Source organism: Rattus norvegicus, chromosome 20 (genome assembly GCF_021556685.1).
Source record: "Rattus norvegicus strain SHRSP/BbbUtx chromosome 20, alternate assembly SHRSP_T2T, whole genome shotgun sequence".
NCBI lineage: Eukaryota > Metazoa > Chordata > Mammalia > Rodentia > Muridae > Rattus > Rattus norvegicus.
In genome coordinates, this window is record NC_141553.1 from 7730097 (window position 1) to 7756942 (window position 26846).

A 26846-nucleotide genomic window follows, 5' to 3' on the forward strand; every position below is an offset into this window, starting at 1 on the left:
TACAATTACAAAGCCCGGGCTGGCACTGAGTGGGCAACCTGCCTCTGCTTCCCGAGTCTTGAGATTATAGGTGTGTGCCACCATGTTCTTGGGCATTCTTCCATAGAACAGAAGTGTGTTAACTTCACAACAAGCTTACTAAGATGTTTCCCCCATTATGTAATTTTACCTCTACAGTTCTCCAACTCCAGAGGATCTGACACCCTCTTTTGGTCTCTGTGATTATGTCCTTACACGTAAACACACTTACGCATACCAGATAAATAGTTACCGGTAACCAGACGTGTTACTGGGGAACGTCAACCTTAGCCAGGGCCACTGGGTCTGCTGAGCCGAGGCAGGACTCTGACGGTATCAGACACTGTTCAGGCTCTCATACCAAGACATCTCCTGTGTCTCTTTGCCCAGGGCCAGTCCTGCTGCAGATTCAAACACAGCAAAAAAGATGTTCAGGAGGAAACAGAAGGCAAATGCCACCAGAGAGTGCTTCCAGAAAAACCCTCAGTCCAAGAAGCCAGCTAGCAAACTGCAGTAAGTGTGAGTCTCTGCTCTGCCAGGAGAGCTCGGCGCTTAGAACATCTAGGCTCTCCATTTTCTGACCTTCAAAAACGGGGTGACCCGGTTCATAATCCTGGGAGGGTGCAGCCCTCCTGTGAAAGGGAAAGCCTTCGGAAAACAGCATGTGTCGGGTGCATGGGTCCTGGAGGTTTGCTAGCTACTTCTCAACTGTGTATTGTGTTGTTTTGAGCAGAGTAGCCCTGGCTATCCCATAACTCACCATGTAGACCAGGCTAGCCTCAAACTCACTCACTGTGCAGCTAGAGCTAACCTTGTACTTTTGATCCTCTCCTGCTCCCGGCTCCCCAGTCCTGGGATTATAAATATGTGACATCACTCTTTGGCCAGCAAACCCCTTACCCGTACAAACAGGGAGTTGCTTTTGAGGATTCTTTAGTCCATTTGGCAGAAATTTCCCTAAACATTTTTGGCATTTATTTACTGACTGATTGTGTAATGTGCGTGAGTGTGTGCCGGAGAGGTCAAAGGACAGGTTTTTCTGGAGGCAGATTTCCTGACCTTCTGTCTCATGGGTCCCAGGAACTAACCTCAGACGGGCAGGGTTGGAGGCACATGCCTCTACCCACTGAACATCCCTCTTGGGTTCCCAAACTTGTATTTTATTCAGCTGTCAATTAGTCTTCTTGGGGAGATGCTGGGACCCTGTTGCCTGCTCACAACTGCCTGTAGAGAGAGTCTCATGTAACAGAGGAGTCTAAGGATCTGTCTGTGTTTGAGGGTCAAGGGTCAAAGCTCCCTCTGTGATCCCTGTGTCCAAAGCAGCCATAATGTTACCCAAGAGCCAGTGAAGCCTGCCAATCCTTGGGTCCAGTTGGAAACCCCAGAATAAGGAACTGCAGCTACAAGGGAAGTAAATAAATACAACTTTAAAATTAAAACAAGACCCATCCATGAGGGGGTGCAAGTCTAATGCCAAGATTACTTCTACGGTGGGCTCTGCAGGATCTTGCAACTTTCCAGAGAGGGCAAGGGGTTACCCTGGGGTCACACAGCAGGTGAAAGTGAGGCTTGAGACTCTTCTTATTTCCCTTCATGAATGTGTCCTTGGCGTCTCAAATCCAGGTCTGCACCTTGTCCACTTGACTTTTCTGTACTTCCCGAGACAGTCTGGGTCACCTACAAACCTCATCCCAACCGGATTCAAGAATACAGCTACACTGAGGTATGGAACTCCTCTGGATGTCACCTAAGTGTGACCCTGCCTCTCCTGTCTCAGGGGGATGCAGCAACTCTGAGCATATAGCTTCCTTTCTGCCCTTCCTTCCCTTCCAAGGACAGCCTTGGTCAGCTCCAGCCCATTGCCTGGACAGCTGGGAGTGTGGTGGTGCACACCTTTAGTGCCAGCATTTGGGGAAGCAGAAGCAGGTGGATCGCTGGGAGTTCAAAGCTAGCCAACATAGCCAACATTATATTAGGAGTCCTTGTGTCAAAAACTCCAAAATGGGAACAGAGACACACACACACACACACACACACACACACACACACACACACGGCAAGAGAGAGAGAGAAGCCAAAGCAAGAAAGCAAGCTAGACTGTTTGAGGAGGTGGTGGTGCACACCTTTAACTCCAGCACTCTAGAGGCAGAGCTCTGCAGGAGGATCTCTGTGAGTTGGAAGTCAGCCTGGTCTACATATCAAGTTCCAGGACAGCCAGGGCTACATAGTAAGATCCTATCTTAAAACAAAACAAAAGGAGAGCCAAACAGAAGTTACATTGATTTTGTTAAGACCAATGCTTCTCAATCCCTCTGGGATACCATAGCAGATATCTGGAGTATCAGATTGTTACATTACAATTCATAACAGAAGCAAAATTACAGTTACAAAGTAGCAACAAAAATAATTGTATGGTTGGGGGTCAGGCAACAGGAGGAACTACATTAAAGGGTCACAGCATTAGGAAGGTTGAGAAGCACAGGTTAAGATACCGACAGCTGGGGGTACACACCTTTACCCTACCTCTCAGGGACAGAAGCGGGCATATCTTTGAATTTAAGGCCAGACTGACCTACAGAATAAGTTCCAGGACGGCCCTGGCTACTTAGAGAAACCCTGCCTTAAAATAATCAAAACCAAGTCAAACCAAATAGCCCAAAACACACTGTACTGATAACTTCCAGATAGTACTCATAGTACTCATATGTCCATACCTGGCATAGAACAGTAACCACGCAACTGAACTGAGCAGTGGAGAGACCACACCACCCTTCTGGAAAAAACAAGAACCAACTAATCTTTTATAATATTTCAAACATTTAAAAAAAATCACGCTGGTTGTGGTGGTGCACGCCAGTAGGATTTGCTGAAGGAGGCAGAGGCAGGAGGATCACGAGTTCGAGGCCAGCCTGGGCTACACATTTTGGGGTTGGGGATTTAGCTCAGTGGTAAAGCACTTGCCTAGCAAGTGCAAGGCCCTGGCAAGGCCCTGGGTTCGGTCCCCAGCTCCGAAAAAAAGAAAAGAAAAGAAAGAAAAAAAAAAAGTCGGGGTGAACTAAGACAGGATGTCTTAGGGAAGGGTCACTCAAACTGACGACTCTGTCCTTTCCTAGGGCGTGAGTGGACAGAATTCCTAGGCTGGAGCAGGAGACCCCAGTGACATGAAGCCTGGGTCCAGCCTCCACCTGAGGTCTTTTGGGACCAGGGGAGCCCTCAGCTACCAAATGCTACAGAAAGTCTACTCCCCCAAGGTTGGGTTTCCTGGTCTGAAGAGTCTCCTGCTTCCAGTCTTGCTGCCCTTCCACCATTCTGCTCTGGATGGACAGACAGACATCAACGCATACCACTCACCATCCTTCCGGGAGGAGGGACACAATTCTGCTTTTGTCCAATCTGGGGCAAGCATACATCCTGACTGTACTTCCTGCCTATGTTCCTCCCACCTACATGTGACCGGGCACATCCTGTACAGTTGGGGCAAGCAAGCTGTTTACAGAAGTGAAAACAGGTGGCTTGTTGTCTTACATGAAAGATATCCCCCAGCATTCCTGGAAGTTATCTGACCTTGGGCAAGTGGGGCTTACAGGTTAAAAACATCTTTGTTTTGTAGGTCTCTTAAGCACAGCAATTAAAACTTAAAACATAACTTTAGCCCTTGCACTCTAAGTCCTCCAGCAGAATCGTTGCAGACCCCACGAGAGCTCTGAAAGAAACAAAACAAAAAGGACGTGACTGCTCCTAGGTATGGTGGAGGAGAAGGTTTATTGCAGACCTATGGGAGAAAACAGCCAGAGGCATCTGGAAGAGTCCAGAGTGAACGTGATACTGAGGCGGGCCATGTGAGGAGAAAGAGAAAGGGGAGAACCAGGAGACCCAAATGTAAAAGGGTAAAATAAACACATAGCCAAAATGACTGGATTGTATATGAAAAGGCAGCTGAGGGCAGGGCAGCCCAGTGGCTATGCTAGAGAGTTCAGGGTAGAGTCCCTGGGACAATCCTATAATAGCAGCTAGGGACTGAGGGATGCTGAGAGAGCCTGGCAGGTCCATTTTGATATGTTAATAGGCATTTCTGCTGAGTCCAAAGGATGAAACCAGTCCAAGGGACCACAGGCTCAGCAGACGTGGGCACGAACAGACGGGCAGGTTGCACACTTGTTCATACCTCATGCTTACCCTTCCGAGAGTCTGTCTCTGCAACCACAGACCTTGGAGGGTTCGCCACAGTCTACTGTGAGGGAAGTGTACCCTGCAGAGTGCCACAAGCCAGAGTCACCCTGGCTAGGATTTGGACAATGGGTCTCTCTCTAAGCCTCAAAATTTCCAGCCTGTCCAGCAGAAGGCGTCCCCCACTGCTCCCCAGAAAGGAAACCAGCCCAGCCAGACCCAGCCTGCCCACGGGCCCTGCCAGTATTTGCTTAACTCAAATGCAAAACCTAGAGCCAAGGGTGAAGCTCAAATGTAAGCTGGACTTGGCCACTGGGGAATCTACAGAAATGTTAGCAGAGAAAGGGGGCCCTGTGCCAAGGAGGCCTTGGGGGAGGCTATACTCCCTACCCCACTCCCACCCCAAGTCATTTCAGGGAAGAGTGGGCTTTGAAAGATTAGCAAAGAATCAAAGATCCCAGAGAGGAAATGTGGTAGCTGGACTCTAAAGGACAAGAGTTCAAGGTCATCCTACATAGTAAGTTAGAGACTAGCTTAGGCTACATAAGACTGTCTCAAAAACGGGGGGGGGAGGGCGCTCCCCCCCACTGGAGAGATGCCCAGTGGTTAGAGCACTGACTGCTCTTCCAGAGGTCCTGAGTTCAATTCCCAGGAACCACATGGTGGCTCACAACCATCTGTAATGAGATCTGGTGCCCTCTTCTGGCCTGTAGGCATATGTGCAGGCAGAACACTGTATACATAATAAATAAAGCTTTAAAAAAAAAGACTGTCTCAGGGGCTGTCTCTAAATCCAAGATCTGCGGTTCTCACACAAACATGTGCAGGCAAATCACCAATACACATTAAAAAAAGAAAATACCTCCCAGCCATCCACAAAATTAGATCAAATAACATGGTCGATCCAGTGGTGTAGACCAGTGAGGGCAGGACCTGGAGGATGGCAAGTGGCAGCATGTCCCTGAGGCAGGACTTTCACCCAACTATGAGGACCTTTGCCTTCAGGAGAGTCTCTCAACCCTGGCGTACCAATTCCCTGGCCCAGGGGTACGTGGTACCTGTTAAAATTGTCTTCCCTCAGAGTGCGTATGTCAAGCCTAGAAGCCTCCTGAGTGAAAAAACAAAAAAACATGGCTGCTTCTAGGTATGGTGGGGGAGAGATGTATTTATTATAGAGGTGTGGGAGAACCCAGAGCCTGTGCCACGTAGCGGGAGGGGGAGTGAAAGGGGGAGGGGAAAGGAGAGGGGGAGGAAGAGAAGGTAACCAAGTACCACAGCCAGGAGGCCAAAGGTACAAAATGGATGGGTTATATAGGTGCATTATATAGGTGAAGGGCAGCCCAGTCCCTGGACTGGAGAGATCAGGGTAGAGGGCGGGGTCTGCCAGCCACACCCTGTAACAGGTAGGGACCGAGGGATGCTGGGAGAACCTGACCAGGTAGGTCCCTTTTGATCTTAACTAGGCACCTCAGCCATTTATGCCTGCTTCGACACTGAACACCTCCAATGTCCAAGGAGCCAGAACCCCCTTATTGGTCCTCTAGGATTCTGTTAATTTCCCCGGTTTTGAGTAACGCGGGTGTTTGTAGCAGTTCCAGGATTGGCAGATGAACCCAGGACACCTTGTGACTGAAGCATCAGGTGAACACGGAACAATTGCTCTCCTGGCAGCTGTTCCTAACATCACAGTCATTTACCTGAGGTTCTGATGTACTGGTGTCCTGTGACTTCGTCTGCTAACCGTTAACTTCTATTGGTCCCTTCAGTCTCTCCCTTTCTACTTGTTTTTTTTTTTTTTTCTTTTTTCTTTTTTTCGGAGCTGGGGACCGAACCCAGGGCCTTGCGCTTGTTAGGCAAGCGCTCTACCACTGAGCTAAATCCCCAACCCCTCTACTTGTTTGTCTTCAGGCATGAGGCCTTGGTAGGCTGGTTTAGCCAGCCTGGAGCTCACCCTGTAGACCAGGCTGGCATTGAACTCACAGACATTCACCTGCCTCTGCCTCCCCAGAGCCAAAGGCCTGCACCACCATACCCGGGGCTCTTCCTTTAACTGATCTGTTTGTGGACTGGGATGTCTTACATAGCCTGAGAAGGCTAAGCTGATTCCACAACAGACTTCAAATTGGCAGTTAAGGACACTAGGCCTAAAACTGGGTGAGTCGGGCTGGAGAGATGGCTCAGCGGTTAAGAGCACTGACTGCTCTTCCAGAGGTCATGAGTTCAATTCCCAGCAACCACATGGTGGCTCACAACCATCTGTAATGAGATCTGGTGCCCTCTTCTGGCCTGCAGTCACATATGCAGGCAGAATGCTGTACATAAATTAAATTAAAAAAAAAACAAAAAAACTGGATGAGTCGGGGCAAGTCAATTACTAATAGGAAAAACAAACAAACAAACAAACAAACAAACAAACAAAAAACCACCCAGGCTCCAACCTTCACGCCCAGGTAATGGAATATCCCAACCACCTGACCTGAGGTGAGGACAATAGGTCAGCAGCAGTTTCCAGATTTCCTCAGCTACCTCCCCAGCAAGTTTCCAGCCCCCACACCTTGGTAATTGAATGTCCAACAGATTAACACAAAGGTCCCTAATTAACAGGAGTTCCCTAATGTGCTTTAAATCAGGCCTGCAATGTCTCTAGCTTGATAAGGGGAGACCCCAATATGCTGCACTTCTGCAGAATAAAACATTCTTTGCGTTTACATAGTATTTGAATCCGGGGTATCATTCTTCAGCAAATCATGGACCCTAATAGCCCAGGCTGTACTCATACTGGATACTGTTAGGTCCCAAAGAAACCCCGGGACAAATGGCTGACTGACGTGCCTATTTAACCGAGTCACCCTGGCTGGCATGCCCCGCTCCTTACCCTCAAATCTCTCCAACCCCAGAGCTTTACCCCCCCCCCCCTTGCCTGAGATTCTCCGATTCCCGTATAACCAGCCATTTTGGCTACGTGGCCTCTTGATCTTTGGCTTCTCTTTCCATCCACCCCCTCCTTCCTCTCTTGATCCCCACCCCCATCTCGCTGCCTCATTCAGACGCTCAGCAGAGAATGGGCTCCTCCCTCCATCCGCATCTGGGCTAAGTGACACCAGCTTCACTGAGTAATCAAAAAGAAAGATGGCTGACCCAGCCTCTCCGTGCCTGGAGAGTGCGGTTAGGAGAGCAATGTCTCATTCCTGACATTACCAGCCTGGGAGCAGATGGGAAGCCCAGAGCTCATGACCACCCAACCTAGGACACCTTTAGTTACTGTGTCAGCACAGTGTTACACCTAGGATGGGCCAGAGAGAACCCAGGACATGGACAGGGAGGCTGGCTCCAATCTCAAGCAGGCTCTGACTGTCCTGGATAGGGCGTGGTGGTGGCCATTTTGCCTCTAACTGGATGATACAAAGGGGCAGCCATTTTGTCTCTGCTGGGTGGAGCAAGGGGGTGGTCATCTAACTTCCCTGAAAAGACCCAGTTTACACTTTGAGTCAATGTCTTTATTGGTTCAAACAACACAGTACAAAAGAAAAAACAGAGTTGGATGCCAGCATGAGGAACTCATAACAAATATTCCATACCCTGAATAGTTATTGTTACAGATAAGAAACAATGTCTAAGGTTTGCAGAGAGCGCTCAGTGGTAAAACAAGCCCTGTTCCACCTCAGGCAACTCACAACCGGCTGCAACTCCAGCCCCACGAGATACAGCGCCCTCTTCTGACTTCGGCAGGTACTGCACCCACATATACAAACATAATTTAAAATAAAAACAAAATCTTTATATAAATAAGAGAATCTATGTACATTTGGGCGTGGTGGCTAACCCGAACTATGTAAAAGCCCAATTAGCTTAATAATAAAAATAAACCACATACAAAAGGTTCCTGACCCTTGTTTGAAGACTTTTAGTTCCTGGGGCTGGAGAAGATGGCTCTGTGGTTAAGAGCACAGGCTGCTCTTCCAGAGGTCCTGGGTTCAATTCCCAGCACCCACATGACAGCAACTGCCTGTAATTCCAGTTCCAGGAGTCTGACACCCACACACACACAGACACACATGCAGGCAAAACACCAACACACATAAAATTCTTAAAAAGTCATTTAAAACTTTAGCTCTTGCATGTACGCCCCAGAATAGTGCATAAAATAAATCTATAAGGAGATCGCCAAGTGCCAATTAAAGACTCCCTTGGTGCAATTTTTAATAAAGGAACTAATGGTTTTAGTTGAATTTCCTGAAAGGATGTGTTCGGCCTGAGATTGGCCCCACCTGAGAGCCAGGCCTCCCTCCCCTCACTCAGCCACCCAGCCGCTCGTGCCATGAGCCTGCCGTGGCCACCAAAAGTCTCCAAGGCTGACAACGTTCCGTCTGTCATCCAGGTTTTACATTCCTGCCCATTGCCCAGGGGTCAGTGGCTCCAGCACCAGTGTGTGGGGATGGACATGTGGTATATGGGAGTCACTGCCTAACCGGGTGTCAGGCGGAGGCTTTTCCACTCACACCTCACAGTTGTGAAGACAGACACATCCACAAGAGGACCCATTTCAAGGCACGTCACAGCCATCAGTGAGGACAGAATTTTAGTCAGGGTTTCTACAACACTGTGACCAAAAAAGAAGTTGAGAAGAAAGGGTTTGTTTTTTTGTTTTTTTTTTTTTTTGTTTTTGTTTTTGTTTTTTTTTTTTGGTTCTTTTTTTCGGAGCTGGGGACCAAACCCAGGGCCTTGCACTTCCTAAGCAAGCGCTCTACCACTGAGCTAAATCCCCAACCAAGAAAGGGTTTTTTGTCCTGCTTACACTTCTTACATCGCTGTTCATCACCAAAAGAAGTCAGGACAGGAACTCACACAGGGCAGGAACCTGGAGTCAGGAGCTGATGCAGACGCCATGGAGGGGTGCTGCTTACTGGCTTGCTTTCCCTGGCTTGCTCAGCCTGCTTTCTTATAAAACCCAGGACCACCAGCCCAGGGATGGCACCACCCACAACGGGCTGGGCCCTCCCGTGTTGATCACTAATTGAGAAAATGCCTTACAGCTGGGTCTCATGGAGACCTTTCCACAACGGAGGCTCCTTTCTCTGTGATAATTCCAGCTCGTGTCACGTTGGCACAAAACCAGCCAGGACAGAAAGGATGGAGATGGCATGTCTTAGGGCAAGAGGCTGTCAGTCCACATCTTTGCGGCCGTCTGGGGCAGTCCGGCTTGAAGCCCTCTTCGACTTTCTGAAAAGCTGTGACCATGATAAAGTAGCCCAGGTGTGGTGGCCCACAACTGTAGCCTCAGTACTTGAGAGCCTGGGATGGGATTGAGAGATGCTGGTCTTGTCTGGGCCACAGGGGGAGATAATTGTAAACACGCACTAGATAACCGGAATCTTCATAAAGGTTAACAGGATTCTGGGAGATCAGGAGTCACCCCTCTGAGCTATAGGTTAGCCCAGGCTCCTGCTGGGGTCTACAGAGTTCCCAGGGGTCTCTCATGGATCCCTGAGCATTACCTGACCAACTGGGTGAGTGACTTGGCAGAGACCCAGCTGTTTGAGTAAAAATGCATTTTGCAGTTAGAAAATGAATTTTTAAAAAAAAAAACAAAACTATTTTTCAAAACAAAGACTCAAGTACGGTGGGGTGGGGTGGCAGAGGTTTGTGATGTCGTCAGCACTGGAGAGGAATTGGGGATGACCTCTGACCTACACTCCTTCCCTCCCCACAAAGACACACAGAGACAGACAGACAGACAGACATGCACACACACTAAGACTCATGGATCCAGCAGGTGTCATTTCATGGGGGGGTGATGAGGGAGTGGGGGTAGGGGGTTGGGATGTAGAGACTGCAGAGGGGAGAGCTTCTCCTCAGGTTCACTCCACAGAGCCTGACCTCCTAACCCCATTCCAGTGTTGACCCCAGCACAGCCTCTGGGTCCAGCATCCAGGAAGAAAGTGGTGTCCTCAGACAGTGCTGAGCTCACACAGGACTGTCCATTGTCTGTTTTTGCCTGCAGGGACGTTGGTCTGGGAAGCACAAAAGAGGGCCACCCTGCAGGGTTTTCAAGCTCTGCCCACCACAGCTGCTGACCCTCAGCTATTCCGAAAGAACTTGTGTATGGGATGTGGCCTTCAGTCCGGACTCTGGCCATCCAGACTCATGATGTCCTGGGAGCGGAAAAGCCACAGGTCAAGTCAGCAGTTCCTTGTCTGCCAAGAGCAAGCTCCCAATGGGGCTGACCCATTAGCCTTTGCAACCCTCCCTCCCTCTCTCCCTCCCACACGCACAGTTGTTCCCAGACCTTCCACCTCAACCTCATCGTTCAAATTGCCTCTGCCTCTTCCCGCAGGCCTCCTGGGACCAACCCATAACACCTGCCTCTGCTGCCTGTCCTTTGAAGTTGACTAGGCTTAGCTCTGTCTTTGTGTTTAGAATTGTCCCAGAAGACTGCAGCAAGGGGGCTGGCTTTTGAACTGAAGCCTAAAAGTCAGATGAGGGACCGGCCAGAAAGATGGCTCAGCCAGTAAAGGCCTTTGCCACTGAGACTGGCCAGTTGATTTCCGTCTGTCCCCAGAAACTACAGGATAGAAGGAGAGAACCAACTCCTATGAGTCGTCCTCTGACCTCCACACGGGCGCTGTGACACTCACACACGTGTGCACGCATGTGCACACACGCAAGAAACACATGAAGTTTTTCAGTTCTCTCCCCCCCCCCCCCCCCCCCGAGCTGGGGACCAAACCCAGTGCCTTGTGCTTGCTAGGCAGGCGCTCTACCACTGAGCTAAATTCCCCAACCCCACACATGAAGTTTTAAAAGAACTTTTTAAAGTCTGGTTGAGCGTATCGGGAAAGTGAGAAGACCTGTTGTCCCTTGGGTCATGTGGACCTGTTCTTACCCTCCTGCTCTCACCTGCTGGGCCTTCCTGGACAGGAAGTGGGCGTAACTGTGTCCCCTGTATTGGCCTCTGGACTGCATTAGAGTGCAGATGGCGCAGCTGTGGTTGGTGGCAAACTTGTTCAGTGCTCCGAAGGCACAAGGTGGTGGCGGCCTGTTGCCGAGGCTCCTGTCTTCCTCTGCGAGGAGGGCCTTCTGTCTGTCTAAGGTGGCCACCAGCTTCCTGAGGGAGGCATCTGAGAACTCATTAAAAAAACGCCTGAAGCTGGGGTACTTCCGGATCTGGAACAGAAGTGGAGTCCTCAGTGCTGCAGGCAGGGTCCCCCCTACCCCAGGCTGCTCCCTAATACCCTGGGTGAGCACCCCTTCCGTTAAACCCCTCCACCACCCCACCCTCACTTCTACAAGATATGGTTTGCAGCTTCAGGGCAAAACGAAACAAAAAACAAAACAAACAAAAACAAAAGCGCATATAAGAACGCATTGCCCTGGGGTTGGGGATTTAGCTCAGTGGTAGAGTGCTTGCCTAGCAAGCGCAAGGCCCTGGGTTTGGTCCCCAGCTCTGGGGGGAAAAAAATGCATTGCCCTGAGTGAGCATCCTTTTAGAAAAGTGGAGGTGACCAGATCCCCTCTCCAAAACAGTTGGAAGACTCAAGGGTCCACAAAAATCATTTAAAGGATTCTTAGCCCCCCCACTAAGAACCTTCTGGCTAATTTACTTCTCTTTGTATCTGAGGTCTTTTGGTGGGGGGGGGGGGGGGCAAAGACAAAGACCTGGGTCTCGTGCGATTTATTTGAGATCCTGGGCACACTGATAGGGAATAAGGACCTGGGCAAGGATGGTATGATGGCCCAGGCAGTGACATGATATGCATGCCTCCTGGGGAGGGCTGAGGACTTCAGCCAAGATAGAGGCTGCTCTCAGGGGAGCGGCAATGTCAGTTTTTCCCTACTGAACATGGACATGAAACAGAGGCTCTGCTGGGTAGTGTCATGCAGGTGCCCTGGGATCTGGGCTGAGACTGTGGGAAGCAGAAGCACCTTCCTCCAGGCCCTCAAGGGACCTGCCTATCTCTAAGGGAGACTGCTGGACCAGGGCAGGAGCCTGTGTGTGGGGCAGGATAGCTAGGAGCTGGCAGTATGACCTCAGAAGGTGACCTTTGGACAGGATCAGAGGGGTCAGAGGACACAAGGTTTGGAGGTGCTGTGGCTTTGGGTTGGGGCAGGTCCTGAATGGCAGGGAAGCCATTAGAACATTCTGTGTGCTCTAGAGCTCTGCCTTATTCCCTTAAGACGGTCTCTCGTTGACACTGGAGGTTGGCTAACCACCATTGAGCCCCAGTGTTCTACCTGCCTCCTTCCTGTTCAGCTCTGGGCCGGCAGGTGCATGATGCCATGCCTGGATTTTTTACAGGCATGCTTGGGATTTGAACTCACGGCATGCACAGCAAGCACTCTCCCTGCTAAGCCACCTCCCCAGCTTGGCTGCAATTCTGTTATTTTAATCCAACATTCCCTGCCTCGTGTTAGTGCTCTCTGCACAGGCACCGTTTAGTCAAATGTGGAGAATCCCTACTTTGCAAAAGAGGAAACTGAGGTTCAGAGAGGTCAAGGGACATGACCAAGGTCACTCAGAAGTAGGGATAGAACCCAGGTCTCTGGGGAGGGAGCTGGAGCGCCCCCATGCCCTGTCTCTGCATGGAGAATTTGAGGGGTACTCACCTGCCTCCCTAGTTCCCTGTCCACCTCCTGGAGACTGGCCACCAGCTTTTGGATGATAAGCTCCTCTGAGGGAAGAAAGGAAAGATGAGAGGCTATCCCCAGTGACACCCTGGCACCCATGACGGACAGACGCAGTGCACAGCCGGCCAAAGGAAAACGGCACACTCTCTCTATGCGCCTGTGGCAGAATTCAACTCCGCCTGACACATGGGTGACTGAGGGGTTCCTAACATCAGGAATGAAAGCTTGTGCTTCATGGGGCAGGCCAGAACATGTGGAGGGGGATGTCCCTTGGCTGCGGTGCTGCCACGACTGGAGGGCCGCTCATTTTGTTATAGCTCAGTGTTGATTTGAGCTGGGTTCACTAAAATGTGCAGGAAACTCCCAGAGAATTGAATTGGAGCTTGAATTGGAGCAAGGTAGAACCATTTACACCAGTGAAATTGATAAAGGACTCTAAAAACCTATCGGTGGGCTGGAGAGGTGGCTCAACGGTTAAGAGCACCGACTACTCTTCCAGAGGTCCTGAGTTCAATTCCCAGCAACCACATGGTGGCTCACAACCATCTGTAATGAGATCTGATGCCCTCTTCTGGTGTGTCTGAAGGCAGCTACAATGTACTCATATATAATAAATAAATAAATCTTTAAAAAAAAAAACAAACCTATCGGTATCCTTGCCCAGTAGCCTCCGTTTAAAGAGCAAAACCAATAGGGGCTGGAGAGATGGCTCAGTGGTTAGGAGCGCTGACTGTTCTTCAGAGGTCCTCAGTTCAATTCCCAGCAACCACATGGTGGCTCACAACCATCTGTAATGGGATCTTGGCACCCTCTGCTGGCAGGAAGGTGTACATGCAGAGTACACACATATATGTAAATGTAATAATTTTTTTTTCTTTTTTTCGGAGCTGGGGGCCAAACCCAGGGCCTTGTGCTTGCTAGGCAAGCGCTCTACCACTGAGCTAAATCCCCAGCCCCATTTTTTTTAAAGAGCACACCAATAGTCTTTGTCCCCATGGCAGGGTCTCCTGGTGGGTTTTCAGCTCCAGCTTCTCCACTCCTCAGAGCATTCCCTACTTAGTCTAGGGCATGTGGAAGAGAGCCTAGCAGACACTACCCCAGAAAGCACAAGATATACTGACTAGATTCCCAGGCTCCCTCTGGTGGAGGCCCCTCATCTGGTATGTGGCTTCTAGCCTGGAACGGCACTTCTGGGGAGCCAGCTGGTCCCCCTCCTGCAGCCTCCGCCTTCTGGAACTCCAGGCTTTCTGAAAGGGATTGCAGAAGAAAAGAAAAAAAAAAAAAGGATGAGTTTGGCATCTGTCCCCTCCTCGGGGGGAGGGGTGGTGCCAGCCCTGCCCTACTTCTGAGGAGATCTGTGTCCCCGCTCTCTGCCCTCTGCTTCCCCACGGACTGCAGTTTACGAAGCACTCGGATGTTCCCATGGCCCTCTTAGCCAGCAAAATCACCTCCTCTTTAAACAGGTGAGCCTTAGCCCAGTCAATCCAGACTAAGAATCATAAGACAGACCTGATGTGTTAACTGAGATAGTACTGTGCACGAGGTGTATACAGCAGGCACTGCATAAGTGCAGGGGAAAACACTGCATATACAGCAGGCACTGCATAAGTGCAGGGGAAACCACTGCAAAACAACAATCCCCATGCTTTAGTGCAAGTCACCTTGAAATCCTCGAGTGTCCCTGTCATTGTTCCTGTAGTGACATCTGACAACCCCGGTTCTAGGGACACCTTTGGTTTTTCAAGACCGGGTTTCTCTGTGAAACCCTGGCTGTCCTAGAACCCTGCTCTGTAGACCAGGCTGCCCTCAGACTCACAGAGATCCTCCTGCCTCTGCCTCCCAAGTGCTGGGATTAAAGGCGTGCGCCGAGGTGCCTTTGTTTTTAAGAAAGGGGACTCAGAGGTTTTTTTTGCCAGAAACTTGACCCCCTTTGCTTCCCACAGCAGAAAGCAGAAGTCAAGGCTTGCAGTTACCATGGCAACACCAAGCCTGCTCACCTGGACTGCTGGGGATGGAAGCTCTGTGGCCACCGACACACATGGGCAGGAAGCCGTGCCTCTTGGGTGGCCGCGCCTCCAGGTTGCCGGAGCCTGGAGTCCCTGAAGCCTCCGTTCTCTTAGACTCCTTGGAGCCGTGTTTCCTAAGAGAAAAGGCTCTCCGGAGGTTAGACTTCTTCGCCTGTGACTTCACCTTGCCGGCTGGGGCGGGGTGCTCTCCGGCCTCCTCTGCCTCCTTCACTTGAACTTGCTATGGACAAGACAGAGATGGAGTCAGGGTCCCTGGCCTCAAGGTCAAAGGTGAACTATGGCCCTGAAGGAGCAGGAGTGGTGATGACCTTTGGTGCTGGGGAAGGTTGTCTCGGGGAGAGGCCAGTTTGGAGGGGTGGGGTCCCCTGAAGACTAGAAGGTCAGGAAGGCACCCTTACCTGCTGCTCTTCCTCTGCGCTCTGGAGTAGGGCCAGGATCTTCCGCCTGAATTCTCCTAGGAAACAGACAGGGTTCCTTACAAAGGCCTTTGAGGTTAGAGCCAGGTCCACACCCCCTAACTTTCCTGTTGTTTTTTCTTTTCTTTTTAATCTACATTCTGGAGCGCAAGCTTGGGTCCTGGTGCTTATGAGGCAAGAACTTGAACGGGCGTGGACTCTCTCCAGCCTCCCCCAAAGTGCTTTAAAGCGTCTCCAGATGCTAGACAGTATTTTACATTCAAACCTGGTTCTGTCAACAATAAACTGATAACTGTAACAGGACCTCCCTTCTGGGTTCTCAGCCCCCTCCTGTCACCTCGCCAGTTCTCAACCTGGCCACCTAACAGCATAACAGTAGCAACACATGGTTTACGGGCTGTCATTCGCTTAGAACCTCCAGCGGCCCTCGAGGGCCACCCTTGCAAAATGGGGAAACTGAGGCTGGCAGGTGAAGTGTGCTCTGGGCCAGAGCTGTTTCCACAGGGAGATTAAGTCAATACGGGTTCTTCGCTGGAGGTGGGGGAGGGGTGACGGAAGGCGGTGTCTCTGAGGGGCAAGGGACTAACTGGATTCCGAGGCTCTGTCCAGCAGTGGCTTCTCCTCGGGTCCCTGAAATACAGCAGCTGGCGGGTGGAGCTCAGAGGGATGGGAGCCTCCACCACGTACAGACCGAACTTCATGGACCGTGGGCGCCTCTGAGTCTGGGAAGCATAAAGGCACAGTAAATGTGTGTGTCAGCCACACCCAGCAGCTGGCCCTGAGCCCGGGCAGGTGCCAGTGTACTCCACCCACAGGCTTTTCAATGCTACCGTGAGCTTCTGGGCTGTTCCAAGTATGGAGCTCTCTTTGGGGACCCGGATTAAGCTCTCTGCAGCCCCCAGCAGTGCCTTTCCTTGGCTTTTCTGCTTTCCCCCCCACACCTCCCTTTCCCTGGGGTTCCCTGACCTAGCCGCTGTTTTTGGTTTGTCCATTAGGGGGCAGTAGGTGCTGGCCCCATGCCACGAATAAAGAACCATGGCCTAAATGGCTTGAAAATCCCTCCTCTTAGGACCCCAAATCCATGCTCTCCATGCCAGACATTCTCCTGACAATAGTGTCCTACAAGGCCAGCCCCCATCCACCCTAATGCCCAGGAAGAACCAATGTAACCAGACCTCCCGCTCTGGCTCCCGCTCTGATGAACCACGTGACTATGACATCACTTTGCTCCTGCCCTCAGGTTCCTGTCTCTGGGACAAACTATGATACAGACAGACAATAGGACACTGAGAGGAATCAGAGGCACAGAGACAGGGATGGGGTAGTGTACAACTGGGAGAGCCTGGGGTACTCAGCCGATAGACAGACGGTTAAGGCCCTGGGTTCCAGCCCTAGTACCACCCAAACTGGTGCACAAGCCTATAATTCTTGCATTTAGGGAGTAGAGGCAGGCAGACAAGACGTTCAGGGTCATTTTTGGCTATGCAAGACAGTTTGAGACCAGCCTGGGCTACATGAGACCCTGTCTCAAGCAACAATAAAATCCGCCTGTGTGCGTGCAGAGATGGCTCAGTGGTTATGAGCACCAGCGGCTTTTCCAGAGGACCAGGTTTAATCCCCTCATGGTGACTTATAATCATCTGTAACTCCAGCTCCAGGGGATCTGATCGGATGCCCACCTCCGGCCTCCACAAACACCGGGCATGCACGCGGTGGTGCCCAGACATACACAAAGGCCAAACATATTAAATGAGGAGAAAAAATGTATCTGGAAACCCAGAACCGGTTGTCTCCAGTTCTGTTACAGAAACATCCCCGGGCCAGCTGCAGAGACGCGGGTGGCTGAGGACCCTACACACAGTCACAGTCACAACAAGGGCTAAGGTGGGCCGCCTGTTCCTGAGTGAGGCCATGTGGAGGTGACAAGATTTTGTCTCTTCTCCTTCAACCCTCCCCACGCGGCTCAAGGCCTAGCATCAGAAAGATTCCAGAGCTGGAGGCGGCTGCATTGCTACGGCAACTGCTAGAGCTTGCTTACCGTAGCTCCTGGAGGTGGAAGTTCGGGGACCACTAACACACAGGGGTAGGAAGCTGGGCCTCTTGGGCCGGGTTTCTGGGCCAAGGATAGTGGCTAAGCCCACTCTCTTGGGTTCCTCGGAGGTAGTCTTCTTGAGGGACAAGGCTCTCTTCAGGCTAGACTTCTTCTCCAGGGATTTCTTCCTGGGGGGTGGCGTTGGTTTTTGTGGAGGAATGACTTCCGGCTGAGGGACTTGCTGTGGGGAGCAGAAAGAAATTGAGTCAGACCCCTGGCCTTGAGGAGAAGAGAAAGGCAGCCCCTAGGCAAGGCCCACCCAGAGCGGGAGGTGGCTTCTGGAATTAGGGGGTGGGGCTAACTGGGAAGGGGAGGCGGGGCACGAACCCGGAGCTGCAGCAGCTCTGCAGGCGCTCTCTGATGCCTGCGCCTCACCTCTTCTTCCAGAAGGTCTCCAGCTTTCTTGAGCAATTCCACGATCTGCCAGATGACGTCATCCTCTGCAAGAGAGCACGGGTACCACCACACTCCTAAGTACGCTGACAGTGTTCAGATCTGGACTCCCAAGGAGAACGAGGACAGCCTGCATCCCTCAGGATTGAGGATCCCCAATACCCGAAGACCCCCCATTGCCCCAATACCCAAAGACCCTCCCATCCCGCACCGTCCAGACTGAGAACCGTCCAAGTCACAGGGAAGTGTTTCTTTTTTTTCTTCTTTTTTTTTTTTTTTTCGGAGCTGGGGACCGAACCCAAGGCCTTGCGCTTGCTAGGCAAGCGCTCTACCACTGAGCTAAATCCCCAGCCCCCCACCTTCCCTGTTCTTAGATCTGGGAACTTTGAGTTGGTAGTGGCTGTCTCTTCCCCCGCTCCCCCCCACCCCCGAGTCATTATAGCTTCCCCTGTGAACTATGGGTCACCATCTCTGTCCCGCCTCTCTCAAAGACTGTCAGGACATCGAACAAGGAACGGGAGTTAGAAACATTTCCCAAGGCTGAGTCCAAGTCTCCCAGCTGCACACAATAATCAGGGGGATCCATAGAGATGGCAGGTCCCCAGCCTAAGGCCCAGAGAGGACATTGGCTGGCACTCCACAGGTCACACTGGACCTGCCATGTAGCTGCCTCCACTACACCTCTCCGTAAGAACATTTCCTTGGGTGACTTGCTCTGACTTACACGAGGGCGGTGTGCCCTCTCCATTAGCTGTACCCCAAAGGTCTGTTTGCACAAAGTGTTAAATAAACAAGCATCACTGTCCCCGACTTGCTGTGGGGGTGTCTACCCCTCACTCCTGGCTCTCACCAGCCGCCCTGGCTTCCTGTTTCCTGATGCCACCTACACTTTCCTCTCAGGTGAGACAACGGTAAATGCCCTACAAACTGGCCACAGAAATGCCCTTTCAACTCTTGCGTGCCCTGGCTTTAAAAATGCAGCCCCTGTTTTTAGAGAATTAGGTGAAGGGGGTATTGTGGGGGTCTTCGGATTGTGGCTGAAGCTGGACACACCACTGAGAGGCCAGTGTTTGAGTCTGTACTGACAAAGCCTCGTTTTCTTCCCTATAATTCTGCCAGGAGATTGAAGCCGCCGGCTGACGGCTATCCGCTGAGGCTGCAGGACAGCTCTTCCCATGTTTTCTCACAGAGCTGTTTTATTTAGTTAAGCTCAAGACTCCTTACCTGCTAAGGCAGGGTCCCTGTCTAGCCACACCTTTAGTCTCTGTTCAATAGATAGGTGGTGGGGATAACAGATAGACTGGATAGATAGATAGATAGATAGATAGATAGATAGATAGATAGATAGATAGATAGATAGATAGATAGATAGATGCATACATGCATACTACATACATAAGATAGACTGGATAGATGATAGACGGATGGATGGACAGATGGATATATAGATATATGGATAGATAGATAGATTAGATAGATGATAAGTTAAATAGATGATTAGACAGACAGACAGATAGGTGGATGCATGAGTATGGTCTTATGTAGCTCCAAGTGGCCTCCAATTCACTAGCAGATGACCTTGAACCAATCCTCCTGCCTCCACCTCCCCAGCGCTGGGACTCCGTGTGTACTCCACCACATCCCGTTTATGCTGGGGAGCTAATGCCAGCTTCCTGTACGCCAGGCAAGCACTGTACGAACTGAGGTGCCCCCCAAACCCCGTCTCCTGTATATTTCAAAGTACATTTTAGGACATCGAAAGCAAAGTCCCGTTGCCATGGTCACAGAGGCAGGCGCGCTGCCGAGGCCTCTCTAGAATAACCAGAAGCAGCAAAATAGGCGAGATCTCTCTGTGCCCTGAGCAACCCCTCCAGTCTGGTGCAGACTCTCATTCATAAAGAAAGAAGGAAGCTCTGTATTTGGACTCACGGTCAGGCTTCCTGGGGTCCTCTTCTGGTGGAGGACCTGCGGCTTGACCAGAGCTACCTGGGGTTTCAGCATGGCCTCCTTCGGCGGGCAAGGCCTGAGGGAGGTCAGACTCTGGTCCCCCTGGAAATCAAATGAAAGCAAGTTGAAACCGGATTTAGTGACCTTCCTCGGACCTTGTTAACCAGCATGAACATGCCTCCACAGAGTGACAGGCCAGAGAGCAGCCACCTCTAAACCTCACCCCAAATCAGAAACTGTCTAGGATTTCCGGGGGTGGGGGGGAGTGAGATGTCTCAGGCCAGGCACCCCCCACCAGCTCTCCCTGAGCCTCCTTTCCCACCAAAGTCACAGTGTGTCTGCACCAGTGCTCCAGTACACGGCTGAGAGCCCTGGGAGAGGAGACTTTGCTCCACATCCCGGCTATGGGGATGCTTGGCTCTGTCCTTTCACCATGGAAGAACCAGAGGCTCCAGGGGCAGCCACGGCAGAAACTAGCACAACGGATTTGTTCTGTTTATTTGTTTAGTTTGTTTTTCGAGACATGGTTTTCCCTATGTAGCCCTGGCTCTCCTGGAACTTGCTCTGTGAACCAGACTGACCTCGAACTCAGAGATCTGCCTGCCTCTGTCCCCCGAGTGCTGGGATTTAAGATGTATACCACCATGGCCAGCAACAGATTTATTCTTGACAGAGCAGGGTCTAAACAGGACACTAGTAGGCACCCGTAGGTCTGTGGGGTGGGAGATCAGCTACTTCTGCCCCTCCCCAAATCTCATTGCATTTAACACCAGAGACTGCATCTTTCTCTTTCACTCTCTCACTCTCTCTGTCTTACTCTCTGTCTCTCTCCGTGTCTCACTCTCTGTCTCTGTCTCTCTGTCTCTTTCTCTCTCTGTCTCACTCTCTGTGTCTCTCTGTGCATCTCTCTTTGTCTCTCTGTCTCTCTGCCTCTCTGTCTGTCTCACACACACACATGTGGTCGAGGGGGACGTATATTAAGTCACCATCCCTAGGCCAAACAGCACATTGAATGGCAGTGCCTCTGCTGGGTTGAACTCAAGAGCTCAGCTGTTTAACCTCATAGAAAGGCCCCTCACTGTCCACTTCCCCTCTGAGGAGATTTAGTAAACAAACTTAGAACACCCTGGTCCTTGGGGTGGGACCATAGGGTTACCCTAGTCTGCTCACCCCTGCAGATCAGCCCCAAGTCTGTCTCCTCAGTGGCGAGTGAGGCAGCTACACTGGGTGGTATGTCCTCTTGGCCTTTTGCTTCTGCGGTCTGGGGCCCAGGAGGCTCTTCAGCAATGGGCTTCCTGTGACTGTGTTTCTTGCGGACGGTCCTCTTCTCCTGGGATTTCTTTTTAAGGGCTGGCTCCTCAGCTGCCTCTGGTAGGTTCCCTTTCCCCTTTGACATCTTGCTGGCTTTTTCTCTGGGCTCCTCTAGCCTCATGAGTAAGAGATCAAACACCGCCCTCAACCAGCTGTGCTGGGCCTCCCTCGGAGGCCTCTCTTTCTTGGTGTCTTCTGGGGGCCCCTGCTCACTGGGGAGAAATTTGTTCCCCTCTCCCAGAGGGTGGGCTGTGGCAGCGGCGGCAGGGCCCTGGGCCTCTGCAAAGTGAGATGGGCTCTCAGAACCTCCGGCTCGATCGCTGGCTGTCCTCCTGCAGGTGGTGCTGGAGAGGTGCCTGGAGTTCGAGGACTCAGGGTCCTTCCTGAGAACCTGCCGGTCCAAGGATCGGGCTCTCTTATTTCCTGAAGGCTTCCTTGGGCCCCTCGGGGTCTCCGCTGGGCTACAACCAAAACAAACAGCTCCCTCAGGAAATTTCCCTGGAAGACTAACCCATGCCCACCCGCATCCACGCGCATCCTGTCACCATGATGCCCTCCTTTCCTGGTCATGCTTCCCAAAGCTTCTGTCCTGTTTAAAGTCCCCTGTGCAACCCCACAGGGAAGGAGGCCACTACCCCCATTGCCCAGAGAAGGGAACAGACTCAGATTCTCCTCCAGCTGGTCAGTGGCCTCCCCAGAGTGGCTCAGAGGAGCACAGCCCTGCCGATGTCACCTCACTCTCCCCAGATGATTTGAAGTTTATGACTCTAAAATAATGAATTTGTCAGGAGACCTCTGTCTCAGCAGAAACAGGAGCCTCACCGTCCTCCTCGCCACACTGGTGTGGCTGGGCTGAGAATTAAAGGCCGGTACTGCAGCTCGCAGGGAAAAACCAACCACAAAGCGCCTGTGTCCAAAGGCTCAGGAAGAGCCAAGCTACAGCCTGTTATATTCCTGCTACAGCCATGAGGGGAGCCAGGGATTTTTGGGTGCTGTTGCCTGCCTAGCTCTACCCGTCCCTCTGTCCCTCTGTCTGTCTGTCTCACCCTCTCTTCTTTCGATTCATTGTTGGTTTAGAGACAAGATCACTACTGTAGCCCAGGCTGGCCTTGAACTCTTGGCCATGCCTGTCTCCTGAGGTACACCACTGCACCTGCCCTGGCCTGTTTTGAACTCCGGCCGGCAGGCTGTATTTTGAGCTGTGTACTTTTCTGTGTGTAAGACTTGTGCTTTCAGCACAGTGGCTGGAACCCAGGTCGTGGAATGTGGTAGGCAAGTGTTCTAGCTCTGGGCCACACCCCTGCATGGTCTCCATATGACCTTACCCCCTTTCTATCATTCGTTTTTTATTCTGGTTTTTAAGTCAGGGTCTCTGTGTAGCCCTGGCTGCCCTGGAACTCAATTGTAGACCAGGCTGGCCTCGAACGCATAGAGATCCTCCCAAGTGCTAGAACTAAAGGTAGACGTTACCATGCCCAGTGAATGGAAAAGAAACAGTAATCATGAGTATAGACGGGTCAGTCTGTGCTTAGGTGCATGTAATTGCATGTGTCCGGGAGAGGGTGTGAAAGACCCTGGAGGGAACGGAGTTACAGGCTGTGAGTTGTTCTGCATGGATTCTTGGAATAAGTAAGTAAGTAAATAAATAAATATTTTTTAAAATGCCATGAGATGCCAAGATGGCTCAGCAGTTTAAAGAGGACCCACGCGGAGTTGGGGATTTAGCTCAGTGGTAGAGCGCTTGCCTAGGAAGCACAAGGTCCTGGGTTCGGTCCCCAGCTCCGAAAAAAAGAACCAAAAAATAAATAAATAAATAAATAAATAAATAAATAAATAAATAAATAGGACCCACACTCCGTTCCCAGCACCCACCTCAGATAACTGTCTGTAACTCCAGCTCCAAGGGGATCTGATGCTGTCTTCTGCCTCCACAGGTACCCATGCAGGGCACACACACATAGGGCACACACACACACACACACACACACACAGCAGGTACATACCTATACACAGGGCAGATTGAATACACAAACACACATGGCTAACACACACACACATATAAGTGGCAGATATATACACAGGAAGATACACACACACAACACACATATACACACAGAAGATTCACAGATACACATACACACACACAGTTACTCACACACATACTTGCACACACACACTACACACACTCACAGTTACACACACACACACACAGCAGGTACATACCTATACACAGGGCAAATTGAATACACAAACATACATGGCTAACACACACACTCATGCCACATACATGGCAGATACAAACACACACACTCAGTCACTCACACTCATACTTGCACACACACACACACACACACACACACACACGCCTCTGTCTGGGGTGGGAGAACTAGACCCTATGGCAGCACTGTCTGATGTCTCATGGAAAATCCTAAAGGAAGTGAGGATGCTGTTGGGCCAGGTGAGGAGGCAAGCTCAGGGTGGGAGAGGAAGAATTAAAACTCGAGGAGAATGTGTGGCCTTCTCCATGCCCACTTCTCTTGGCTTTTGCCATCCACCGGCCTCTGAATCCCTCTTGGAGCTAAGGACACAATCACAAGCCAGATGCAATGTGCACCCAAAAGAGAAAGTTCTGGCGTTGAAACTGATCGAGCTGGGACTTCAGGGGCAGCAGCCGCCCCTCCCTTTAGTAGCTTGCAGGCTTAAGAGAAGGCAAACTTACACCAATTAGCTCAAAGGAAGTTTGACAGAAGTATTGTTCAAACAGTGATCAGGGTTTCTGTTAGCCAGGATGGTTGTCCAACCAAATCATGGAAGCAGTCAAATGTGTAGGACACCATAGTCGCCTCCCCTCCCCGCCACGCCCAGCCCCTCTTTCTTCCCTGAGGTGGCCTGGCACCAGGGATCCATCCCCATAGCAAGTAGGAGCATCCCCACATAGCTGTAAGAAAGGAACAGCCATCTTTTAAAGGGGGAACGTTCCCATGGAAACATTTCTCCGCAGCTGTGGAGAAGAGTTCAGCATCTTTCTCCTCTCTGTGACTTTACCACACTCTCACAGTCCCATGATGCCTTTCCAAGATTCCCAGTGAAGGACCACCCCAGGGTCCCCAAGACCTCCTGACCCCAAGCCCGGAAATCTCTTCTTACTCTTTAGCCTCCTGCCCAAGGTCTCCACGGCCTGGAAACTCTCTCCAGGTGGCCTCAACAGACCGAACTCTACCATCCCCAACCACTCTGCTCTGCTCTGCCTTTGGAATGTTCTAGAAATACTGTTCCAGCTCCAGGTCAGGGACTGAGAGGGCAAGCCTATTACCCTAGACAGACGTTCTCTGTGCATACCTGTCTTGTCTGAGAAGATGCTGGCCCATCTCCACAAATCACACCGCCGGTGATCTTTCTGGGTATCCTTAGCATGAAATTTTGCCCATTTGGGAGACATCACAGAGAACTTCCTGGCCCAGACCGGGAGAGCCCAGACACATTGCACAGATACCCAACCACTCATGTAAACAGATTTGTTGCCATAGCTGAGAGTAAACTTCAGAACAAAGTCCATCCACGCTCGCCAGAAATGCCCAAGGTCTGATGCACAGATCACAGGGGCTAAGAGGAAAATGGCTCCTGTGACTCATTTCACAGCCATGAGGGACCAGAGAAGTCACACTGAGCTGGCACGGGTTCCCCGGCACGAGGCTGTGTTTGGCATACTTTCTAAACTGAACTCTGACCTTGTTACTTTTGCCTTGCCTGTTACTCTCACACTACAAAGTGCTCCACCCCTGTAGGCATCACAAACACACACACACACACACACACACACACACACACACTCACATATACACACACACATAAACACACACACATACACACATACAGTCACATACACACACATACACACACATAAATGCACATACACACACATACACACACCCATACACATACACATACACACATACACACACATATACACACATATGCAACACATACACATACACATATACACACACACATACACACATACACACACATAGACACACACACACACACACACACACAGACATCCACCTCACAGATGCTATGGGAGGCCCTGAGGCCCTGCAGGGGCACATCATGGGTACTGTCAGCCTGTACTAACTCAGAATATACGGGTTCTGTTCCAAGTGTAGAAGCTGAAGTTGCACCGTCAATCTTGCTCCTGGCCCCATGTCTAAGATCCTGGCCAGAGAGCTCCTGTTGTCTCCACCCCTGGCCAGGCAGGCCCTGGTTGTTTATGGGACAAACAATTATGCACAAATACATTATAAACCCTTTCGCCTCTGATTGCGTTGACTCTGACAGTGCCCGGTGAATCAGACTAGAGTCTGGCAGGGGGTACAGAGGTCCTGAGCTTCTGGTCAAAGTCCCAGAGCTGGGAGCTGACAGCTGGGCCCAAACATTCTTTTCCCCATTCAATTCCAAGTTCTGTTTTCCCACTCTTACACTAAGCAATGTCTTACACACACACACACACACACACACACACACACACACACACACACTGACTGTGTAGTCACACATCTATATGTGCGGAAACATGCACACCAGGTAAAAGACTATGAATCCAGAGTGGGCCTCACAGACCCGTGGCTATACATGGCTATACGCCACGATGTCCCTCCTGGGTGCATACCACCCAGAGCTCAGAACCTTCTGGGTGAGAGCCAGGAGAAGTCAAGTGCAAAGCCACTATTTTGGAGTCCCACAGAGAAAGGTACAGCTGCTTTCACGGTTCTTGCCTTCCCACAGGCTGAGTAGTGAGGAGCTCTTTGGGGACCCCTGAGCCTCCAGTAGCATGCCTGCTCTCGGCCACAACTGGCCCCACTTGTGAAGCGGTGACAGATCGAGGTCTCCATCTTTTTTGGGGGGGGGTCCTTCTTGGGTTCCTACAGTCACTGGCACTGAAAAGTGATGATCCCACTGGTGCAGTGCAGAACTCCTTCACACTGGTTACCCATGGGTGCTCCGTGTGTGTGTGTATGTGTGTGTGTGTGTGCATGTGTTGTGTGTGTAGTATGTGTTGTATAGTATGTGTATATGTGTGTGTGTTTGGTGCATGTGTGTGTTGTTTGTGGAGTGTGTATTGTGTGTGCAAGTGTGTGTGTGTGGTATGGTGTGTGTGTGTGTGTGTGTGTGTGGTATGCAGGGGTGTCATGGGGGGTGTACCACGACACGAATGTGAAGATTCAGATAAATCATTGAACCCAAGGTTTGAACTCAGGCTTGGACGTCAGTAGCAAGTGCCTTTTCTTCGCTACTGGCCCCTGCTCCATATTTTTGAAAAGTAGAAAACAGATCCTTGGAAGATCAGCAAGCTAGAAGTAGAGTCAGTTCTGGATTCGGGTCTATTACTCTTATGTCCAGCCTCCTTTTGGGACCCTGAAATACCCACCCATTGCCCAGGGTTCCAACCTACCTCAGACTACAGGAGTCGCTGCTGTCCCGGGACACCCCTAAGCGGGGGTTCCTGGAGGTGGGCATCACTCCTAGTTAAAAAGAGTCCTTTGTGGGTCAGATCCAGCACTAATAGGGAGAAAGGCTGCTGTCGAGGCTGGTAATATTTAGAGGGCTCGGGACTTCTGGGTTTTATATATTATTGTCGTCCAGGCGCTGAGCTCACAGGTAGCCAATCAGAGGGGAGGGAGGGCTGGCCCAGCAGCTCCACCTGTTGCTTCCCGCTCACGCCTGGGCAGAGATAGGAAACTCGTGCTCTCTCTCTCTACCCAGGAGACAGTGGAGGGAAAACACGCACAGTTTCAGTTGACAACTTCCTTATTACACCTGAATCCCAGAACGAAACCAGCGCTCAGAAAC

The 26846-nt window shown here is 51.0% G+C and overlaps 2 protein-coding genes across 7 annotated transcripts in view; one reads left to right on the forward strand and one right to left on the reverse strand.

Annotated features, from left to right (window-relative positions):
• Pnpla1 (patatin like domain 1, omega-hydroxyceramide transacylase) overlaps positions 1-4952 on the forward strand; it is a 36566-nt gene extending 31614 nt beyond the window's left edge. Inside the window, exons 8-10 of one of the 3 annotated variants that reach the window (XR_015644826.1) lie at positions 409-537; positions 1642-1741; positions 3132-3660. Coding sequence is in view for 2 of the 3 variants with exons in the window: in XM_087597655.1 (XP_087453781.1) it covers positions 409-531; positions 1642-1741; positions 3132-3155 (247 nt within the window). In the remaining variant the exon portion in view is untranslated. 3 annotated transcript variants of the gene reach the window in all.
• A 3940-nt stretch (positions 4953-8892) lies between these two features.
• On the reverse strand, positions 8893-26613 carry Bnip5 (BCL2 interacting protein 5). 4 transcript variants are annotated; one of them, XM_087598685.1, is made up of 12 exons: positions 26449-26613; positions 20856-21457; positions 19668-19787; positions 17721-17785; positions 17292-17526; positions 15841-15975; positions 15236-15291; positions 14808-15057; positions 13932-14057; positions 12790-12854; positions 11083-11349; positions 8893-10337 (listed from the first exon to the last, which is right to left on the reverse strand). In XM_087598685.1, the coding sequence occupies exons 1-12, from the start codon at positions 26511-26513 to the stop codon at positions 10302-10304; spliced, it is 2022 nt and encodes a 673-aa protein (XP_087454811.1). In that variant the 5' UTR covers positions 26514-26613; the 3' UTR covers positions 8893-10301. The 4 variants fall into 4 exon arrangements, with proteins under 4 accessions (XP_087454811.1, XP_087454809.1, XP_087454812.1 ...); XM_087598683.1 differs by having other exon boundaries at positions 17673-17785; positions 26449-26595; XM_087598686.1 differs by lacking the exon at positions 26449-26613 and adding an exon at positions 24336-24626.
• Positions 26614-26846: the final 233 nt, after the last annotated feature.

Excerpts from the sequence above, each read along its gene's own strand:
- Bnip5 (XM_087598683.1), bottom strand. The coding sequence starts at position 26,513 with ATGCCCACCTCCAGGAACCCCCGCTTAGGGGTGTCCCGGGACAGCAGC. Across the intron at positions 19,788-20,855 it reads CTTGGGGCTGATCTGCAGGG|GGGGACCAGAGTCTGACCTC; the intron begins GTGAGCAGACTA and ends TTTGATTTCCAG. Across the intron at positions 17,527-17,672 it reads CAGAGCTGCTGCAGCTCCGG|CAAGTCCCTCAGCCGGAAGT; the intron begins GTTCGTGCCCCG and ends TGCTCCCCACAG.